General features: G+C 37.3%; 2 protein-coding genes across 2 annotated transcripts in view; one reads left to right on the top strand and one right to left on the bottom strand.

Annotated features, from left to right (window-relative positions):
* The window catches only part of LOC104765875 (helicase-like transcription factor CHR27), a 7,284-nt gene extending 3,951 nt beyond the window's left edge, over window positions 1–3,333 (top strand). Inside the window, exons 7-12 of the mRNA XM_010489661.2 lie at window positions 137–743; window positions 1,098–1,228; window positions 1,479–1,703; window positions 1,816–2,385; window positions 2,510–2,719; window positions 2,899–3,333. Coding sequence (XP_010487963.1) covers window positions 137–743; window positions 1,098–1,228; window positions 1,479–1,703; window positions 1,816–2,385; window positions 2,510–2,719; window positions 2,899–3,003 — 1,848 coding nt within the window. The 3' untranslated portion in view covers window positions 3,004–3,333. The remainder of the gene's footprint in view (window positions 1–136; window positions 744–1,097; window positions 1,229–1,478; window positions 1,704–1,815; window positions 2,386–2,509; window positions 2,720–2,898) is intronic.
* Window positions 4,926–6,948, bottom strand: LOC104765876 (protein ASPARTIC PROTEASE IN GUARD CELL 2-like). Its single transcript, XM_010489662.2, has one exon. The coding sequence runs from the start codon at window positions 6,606–6,608 to the stop codon at window positions 5,196–5,198; it is 1,413 nt and encodes a 470-aa protein (XP_010487964.1). The 5' UTR covers window positions 6,609–6,948; the 3' UTR covers window positions 4,926–5,195.

Consider the following 8,843-nt stretch of genomic DNA (forward strand, 5'->3'; position numbering starts at 1 on the left):
AGATATGGAGAAAGTCAAAGATGAAGAAGAGAATTCTTCAACACGGGCATTTAAGTGGAAGAGACCAGCTGCTGGTACATTAATTGTTTGTCCAGCGAGTGTTGTAAGGCAGTGGGCAAGAGAACTTGAGGAGAAGGTTTCTGAAGAATCCAAACTTTCTGTGTTAGTCTACCATGGTGGAAATAGAACCAAAGATCCTAATGAATTAGCAGAATATGATGTGGTTGTGACAACTTACGCTATTGTTACTAATGAAGCTCCCGAAAAACCTTTGGTGGATGAGGATGAGAACGATGAGAAAAATATCGAAAAATATGGTACTGCCTCTGGCTTCTCCAAGAATAAGAAACGGAAAGCCACGGCGAGTGCCAATAAGAAGAGTAAAAAAAGAGGTAGAAAAAACACTGACATTTTTTCTTCTGAGCCTGATTGTGGAGCTTTAGCAAAAGTTGGGTGGTTCAGAATAGTACTGGATGAAGCTCAGACAATAAAGAATCATAGAACACAAGTGGCAAAAGCCTGTTGCACTCTTCGAGCCAAAATGAGGTGGTGTCTGTCTGGAACACCAATACAAAATACGATTGATGATTTGTTTAGCTATTTCAGGTTTCTTAGATATGATCCATATGCGGCGTACAAGTCATTTTATAATACAATCAAGGTTCCAATTTCCAGAAATTCTCCCCAAGGTTACAAGAAGCTTCAAGCTGTTCTAAAGACTATAATGCTGCGCCGCACCAAAGGTACTGATCATAACCTTATTCTCTGTGATGGGTGGTTGAGCTGTTTATGATTGCCAGGACTTCACAGTCTGATTACTATTATTATTATTATTATTCAATGTTATCTCGACACTTGCTGATTTTATTAGCTCTATAATGTACTCTTTAACGAGAGTACCTGTTAGTTTATTGAAGCTGTCACCTGAGTTAGTCCACTGGTCAAGTGATTAATGAGACACCAATTCGGTCTTCGCATCTTTGTATTTTTCTTGTTCATGTGTATTATGATATTTTTCTTTGCTCCTTTTATGTCCTTACGTAGTTGTGCTGTAGTTAATGGTTTCTGCTAATTATTTACTGTTCTGCTGTCTATAGGAACATTGCTTGATGGAAAACCGATAATTAATCTACCTCCAAAGAAAGTTAATTTGAGCAAGGTAGAGTTTTCAGTGGAGGAGCGGTCTTTCTACAGGAAGCTTGAAGCGGATTCTCGTTCACAATTCAAGGTTCTCCTTTTCTTCCTCCACAAAGTATCTGCTCATTCTTGGTTTACAGTTGATGTGCAGTTTTTTGGAAAAGAAGATGCATTTGTAGCAACTAAATGTTTCATAAATGTGACCTTATTATGCAGCAGTTTTATTTGGAGTTGATGCACATGTTTCTGATTTTTTTTTTTTCTTGTCATTTATAGGTTTCTGCGAGAGAGCAGAAACTAGTGGTTGTACCCGATAAGATGATAATTCATTTTCTCTGCAGGCCTATGCTGCTGCGGGAACTTTGAGTCAAAACTATGCAAATATTCTTCTGATGCTTTTGCGACTACGCCAAGCCTGCGACCACCCACAACTTGTTAAAGGATATAACTCGGAACCTGTTGGTAAAGTATCAGAAGAAGCAGCTAGAAGACTCCCTAGGGAGACTCGAATGAGACTGATCAATCGCTTATTAGAGTCATCATCTGCCATCTGCTATGTCTGCGATGTAAGTGCAGAGTAATTGAGATATAACATGTCTCAGGCTCACTATTCTCTAGTTCTTAGGTCTTGTCCTGACTATCTTGACTTATATTTTTCTGTTTCCTCTTTATTCGCAGGATCCACCCGAAAACCCTGTTGTTACGCTATGTGGCCATGTATTTTGCTATCAATGTGTTTTAGATTATATGAATGGCGATGAGGACATGTGCCCTGTTCCGAGATGCAGACAACAGCTTGGGCATGATGTTGTTTTCTCTGAATCTTCTCTTAGAAATTGCATTACTGAAGATTTAGGCTGTAGTTCTTCACATGATAAAGGTGTCGATAGATCAGTTTTTCTAAAAAGCGAGTTCAGTTCATCAAAAATCAAAGCTGTCCTCGATATCCTGCAGTCGCTTTCCAAACAAGACAGTCCAAACTCAGCACCGCGTGGTCAAATGCCTTCTTCCTCACAGCTACAGCCATATGATGACGACGATGTTACCATTGTAGAGCCAATGAGTCTTCACTCATCTTTACCTAGCCAGGGGGCTGTAAAGACGATTATATTTTCTCAGTGGACAAGTATGCTTGACTTGGTTGAGGTGTGTTTTCTTGAAAATGGTATAGTATTTAGAAGATTAGATGGCACAATGAGTCTAGCAGCAAGAGACACGGCCGTGAAAGAATTCAGCAAGAATCCAGATGTAAGTGATGTGAATATTTTAGATTATGTTTTCTCAAACAATTTACTAGTCGTTTCTCTGAAACATGGGATGTTCGTAGAGTATTGATATTGAAGCTCTCTAAAAGCGTGAAGATTACTAACAGGTAAAGGTGATGCTGATGTCTCTAAAAGCTGGAAACCTTGGGTTGAATATGATAGCTGCATGTCATGTTATTCTCTTGGATCTTTGGTGGAATCCTACAACCGAAGATCAGGCTATTGATCGTGCACATCGTATTGGACAAACTCGGCCAGTTACTGTTACTCGAATTACTGTAAAAGGTACCGTTGAGGATAGAATTTTGTCTCTTCAGGTAATCTCCAAACTCTATCAGCTCACTGTGGCTGGGTTTTGGGTTCCCTTCGGTTCCCTTTTAGATTTATATTTATGGTAGTTTTCAAGCTAAATATTAGATGGAGTTTTTATGGTGGAATATGAAGGCTTATGAATTTTGACAGAACGAGCATATCATGGTTGTATCTTTTTTATCAGGAAGAGAAAAGGAAGATGGTTTCATCTGCATTTGGTGAAGATAATGGTGGAAGCTCTGCAACACGTCTAACAGTAGATGATCTCAAATATCTGTTTATGGTGTAGACCACGCATAGACTTTTTACCGCCCTTTTAAGTAGGTTGCTTAGTACAACATATGGGAGATGAAGGCCAGAATTTTGATCAGGAAGAAAACTCTAGCTGCACTTGTATTTTGATTTGGCTCTTCTAGGACTTAATAGTGTTTTGGTTTCGAGAGGGTTTGAACCCAGTCTAGGCATTTTTGTGTTTCCAAGTGGCATCGATTGGAAACAGGCCATATGTAAATAACTAAATCTTTTCATGGTATATATCGCGTAGGAGTTTGACCTTAAATCTAAAGGATCTATTGCTGGATAATTTCAACTATTGGTACCCTTTTTGTTTAGTTTAGCATGAGAATCTGTTGTGTATTGCGAGCTCTCATGTACAATCTGGAAACATTAGTTTGTGAGGCCAGCCATATACCATGAAACGACTGATTGTATGTACATGGCTTTTTTCTTGGTTTAAAGCCGATGATTGGAGAGATACACCTAGCTGCTTTAGAGGAAGGTATATAAAATGAGAAATGCAGAAAATACACTCAAAGAACGGTTTTAGAACAAATGAAGGAGAAACTAAAGACGCATTGTAGGTGGAAGATTAGGTTGGAATCAAAGTTGTAAGATGACTGATTAGTGAAAACCAAGGTTATAGGTATATATATATATAGAGAGAGAGATACAGTGATACACACAAATAAGAGAACATGAGTGGAAACTGCAAAGAAAGGGAAAGTTTGGTTGTGTGTAAGAAACAGAGCCAGCTTTGGGATTCAAGATGATGAATCATTATTAGTGTTAACACAGTGGTTGAACCTTTTTGTTGATTAAATGCCCTGTGAAGGGGACAACATAGAAGACAATGGGACCCTATTTTTTTGTGTATGACTTTCTTCTTCCCTTTCTCTTTTGCCCTTTAGTCATTTCTCTTTTTTTCCATTTTTCACCAGAGGGTTTATTTTTTATTTTCTATTTTTATTGTGTTAAAAAATTTCGCTAGAGGTTGATAGTGATTTATTGGTATGTGAATGCACGTGCTTCTCGTCGGTTAGTGCTCTGCTAATTTTGATCTCTTGTGTTTTTTTCTTCTTCAAGTTACAGTGTGAATAGAATTGACTGTGTTTGTTTAATTTTTCAAGGTATATACAACGGCTAAGTAATATCATAGAAATAGTCAGATATTTTGTAGAAAGAGATAAAAAAATTCTGACAATTTTAGAGGTACAATTCTGGGCTTTTTCATCCATGAATCAACTAGATTGTGTCCTCGGTTTTGAAGTCTACTGTGGTTATCATGAAACCCACTTCAGGATATTTTGACACAAAAAAAAAGTTTAAATGGGGGACTTGGAAAAAAAAATAGGACAGGAAAAAGTATCACGGGGAAGTAATGAATTGAAGAGGTGCAGCAGCAGCTTCAAGTGATTCACGATTGTGACTAGAGATTATTAAGTTGCTTTAAATGATTCATTCACATCACTTTAAAAAAAAAAATTAGAAAATTTTCCAGCTTTTGTGGGTCTCTCTCGCCCAGGTACACATATGTGTAAAAAAACCTAAAGACTGGCACGATATAATGTGCCCATAAGGCAGGCCTGCTTCTTCCATCCATGTCACACACATTTTTTGTAAAACATAATGTCATCAGTTCATGTAAAAAATTTGAAAGCCGTATGGAACTTTTCCTATCAATTTAGGTGCGGAATTTTGTACTTGTAAATCTCCATTACCAATAAAAGTATTTTAAACTTCAGTCAAATGGCCATGACTAATCTTGGAGCATGTGATGCTAATTGCTTAAGTAGTAGTAAAACTTAGTTACAGTTAATGTGAACATTGGTTAAATGGAGAAAAGGTTCACTCCCCAATGTCCTCACCCTTCACCACAAAGTTTTTACTAATTTTTAACCCTTTTTCTGTGTAATTTGCTTTTTGACTTGGTGGTGCTCTAAAAGTTGTTTCACTCCATTCATATCAAACAGTAACCCAACATAATAGAGATTCCAAACCAATCACAAATCAAAAGACAAATTTGGTCAAAACATATACATTTTTTTTTGTAATCTCTATACTAAACAGATTTATTACTAAAACTCAAACCAAACTAATACGAAGGAAAAAACAACAACAAATACATATATAGTTTTGTGACAAAAGCTTTTTAGTTTTTACTTTACTAGCAAACAAAAATAGTAATTTCTCTAAATTTAACCGCTAGCAAACGTTGGGGCCAAAACCAACAAAGCCATTGGCTCCGTCGAAAGATACTTGAATCCCTTCTTGTTGTATGTTCCCTATTATTGACAAACCCGTCGGAGACGCCGCAAACGCAAAACAGTATGTCCCCGTATCGTCCACCGGCATCAGAAAATTCCTAGCCGGTAACGTCAAAACCGGACCTTCCGTAAAATAAAGCGACACCGTCGGGACTCGTACCGAGACAAACCCGGACAAGTCATAACACGTGTCGAATATCGATACGCCCGAAGCCCGCGGCAAATTCGCGGTCTGCGACTTGAACACATCTCGGAACGCAGCGTAAGCCACCGTGGGAAGCCTTGTGACGGCTGTTCCCGTGTCCATCACCACACCACCGTCACCCGTTTCAGTCAGGTCGAAAACACCATCCGGTAGAGGAACCCGCACGCCTCCTACCCCGAGGCCCTTGAGCCCAACGTAGTAGAAACTCGGAGCCTGCGGGTTACGGATCAGCGGTACCCACGAGGCTCCAACGGGTAAAGCCTCTCGCCCGAATACCAATGAACCGGTTGAGTCGGTGCCTCGGCTCACTAAACAATAACCGAACGCACCACCGGTTTGACCGGTTAATTGACCCACAAACGACATTGAACCGCCTCCAATACCCAATAGCCCAGCAGCTCCGATAAACATTCCTCTGTTCCGGTGGCCACATCCCATGGCAACGTTCCTAACCACCGTCTTAGCAAACGTCAGCGTTTCGAGAGCCAATGTCCCTTTCGTGTAAGACCCGTCTCCGTACATGACCTCGTAACGGCACCCGTCGGAGTGACAGCCGGAGTTTCCGACGCGGTCACAGACGGAAGAGCCGCAAGAGACTCCTGTATATGACCCGGATTTAGCCGGGTCAAAAACCGGGTCGGATTGTTTGTAACAGAGCTTGCAAGGCTGACACTGAACCCAAACCATATCACTACCGGAGTCAATGACCATGTACTGATCTCTCGGCGGGCTTCCGACGCCGATTCTGACGAAGTACTCGCCGCTCCCTTGATCCATACCGGAAACCACATCGGACCCGAAATCGTCGACCTCGTACCTAGCGTCGGAGGAGGAAGAGACGGTTTTGCCAGAAATGCGGCGGAGAAGGGCGGCGACTCTGTCAGTGTCTCTGCGCATACGAGCATGGAGACGGTGGTGGTGGTTACGGTAAGAGACGGAAGGGAATCTGTCGCGGTGGAGGAGGCGAAGGGTGTGTTTGGAATTGGAGTCGTCGGAGAAATGGGTGTCGTTGAGAAGAGTTCCGGTGACGGAGAGAGGAGGTTGTAAAACGTCGATGATTTGAAAATCAGGGAAAGAGATTGAAGAAGAAGAAGAAGAAGAAAGATGGAGATGGAAGAGGAGAAACAAGAAGAGAGGGAGAAGCATTGTTTACAACGCCAAAGCCAAACCCGTGTGAACGAGCGAGCGTGAAGAAGAAGAAGAAGAGCTCTCTCTCTCTCACACACACTCTTCTTCTTGGATTTTGGGTTTTAATGTCAGACTTTGAGTTTTGGTTTTTTGGTGTCTTCTTCTTCTCTCAAATTTGGGATTTTATATATATATTTATCGAATTGAGAGAGAGATGTGAGTTGAGAGAGTCCAGTCCACTTGAGAGACTTGTGAAAATGGAGCAAGTGATGGGTCGATCTTCTTATTATTGCTATGGTTTTTATGCATACGTGGACTTTTGTGGGCACGTCGACATCCTTTGTTTTTTCTTTCTTCAGACACTACTACTCGGTACTCTCTCACTCACTAGTCTTGTTTGGTTGGTTGAGAGTTACATATAAGATTTTTCTTAATATCTTTGTCTATTTCTCACGACTATACAACATACTAGGTTTTCTTTTATTTATCCACTTGATTTTTATAAATAAAAATCAATCATTTAATTAGTTATAATTTTCTGTTTTTTTTTTGTCTTTTAATTTCATAATTATTATCTTATGATGGGAGCCTTTCAAAAAAAAAAAAATCAACATATCTAAAACCCAAAAATATGTATCTATATATACATTTTTGGAGACATTTATAAAATAAATCTTGAAGTTGACACTTATTTACAGGCATGCCATTGATATTAAATAACTAATTTAATAAATAAATTAACTCTACTTATATTCGATTTTTTTAGAAACTAAGTGTTTTAAAAGATAACAATTATAAATGTATAAAGATTTTATTTCCTTATTTTATAAGGAGATGAGTGAAGAGTTATTGTTCTTTAAAAATTTGAAAAACTGATTTGATAAAAAGTGATTTTTTAGTCTCACATACTATATTTACTTTCACGGGTTTCGTATGATAAGTTTTTGCGGATTAAAAATCTTTGAACATATTGCGTGATTCGCCTAGCATGGCGGGTTTGGACTATAGAACCAATACTAAAACTATAAGTTTTTCATATACTATAAATTTGTAGTCATAGTTTGGAAAATTAACTTATAAATTATTTAATATATGAACTACAAAATATTACACATACTACAACACATTCTTAATATTCCAAAAAAAAAATTGTGTATATACATAAAAATATACACTAACATACCATATATGCATATATCTCTGTTTAATTATAGAAAACAAAACTAAGTGTTTTAAAATTTTATGTTCTATCTAATAATAAATTTAATGTAATTAGGTTATAAACTGTATAAAACGTAAGAAGAAGAAAAACATTCTAAACAAAATTATAAATTAATTAGATAAAAATTAATTAATTAGGAATTTGAAATCTAAATAAATTAAAAAATTATTATTTACAATATAATACTCCCTCCGTTTCAAAATATAAGATATTTTAGTGAAAACACGCATATTAAGAAATAATTACTTTTAAAAAGTTTAACCAATAATAAACAAGTCTGCATAATATAAAATATAAATTTAATTTTAAAGTTGCATAGAAAGTTAGAAATATCCTATATTATGAAACAAAAATACTTCTCTAAATATCTTATATTATAAAACAAAAATACTTCTCTAAACATCCTATATTATGAAACGAAGGGAGTAATTTATAATTTAGTGTCCCGGTGTACCACCTCCGAAAACCTAGTTTGTATATTAAGTTCTTAACTTGATAGTACAAGTTTAGATACTTGGAAAAAGCAACTCCACTGAAATGTGTAACAATTATAGTATATGGTAGAAACTCAACATAAATTTTTACTATGTTATTTTCTTTTCTTTCTAATTCTAGTTATATATTAAAAAAAATAAACCATCCAACCAGTCTAAGGATACTTTGTCACCAGGGATCACAACCCGAGACGCCAACAAACCATCAATTCTCCAAAACAAATCTACAATACGGCCGACAGGGCTTATGCATCTCGATTTATAGCTAGCATCAAGAATACAACTGACATGTTTTATTCCTAAAACTTCACAAAATAGTTGAATTTCTACTCGAATGCCAAAAACCACTATTTTCATACGGTTACACCCACTATATGCTTATTTATCACCTCCAACGCACGGTAAAGTAAGACCGTTGATAGATAATGCTAAACCACTTTCTAAATTTCAACAAAATCTAATATGTCCGATTCACTAGATGAAAAAAAAAAGACATTCTTTCTGATTAACTAGTAAGTATCATAAGTAATCCAAACA

Source organism: Camelina sativa, chromosome 19, assembly GCF_000633955.1.
Source record: "Camelina sativa cultivar DH55 chromosome 19, Cs, whole genome shotgun sequence".
In the NCBI taxonomy this organism is placed as follows: domain Eukaryota; kingdom Viridiplantae; phylum Streptophyta; class Magnoliopsida; order Brassicales; family Brassicaceae; genus Camelina; species Camelina sativa.

Bases quoted from the DNA above. Each gene is read 5' to 3' on its own strand.
- LOC104765876 (XM_010489662.2), bottom strand. From the start codon at position 6,608: ATGCTTCTCCCTCTCTTCTTGTTTCTCCTCTTCCATCTCCATCTTTCT.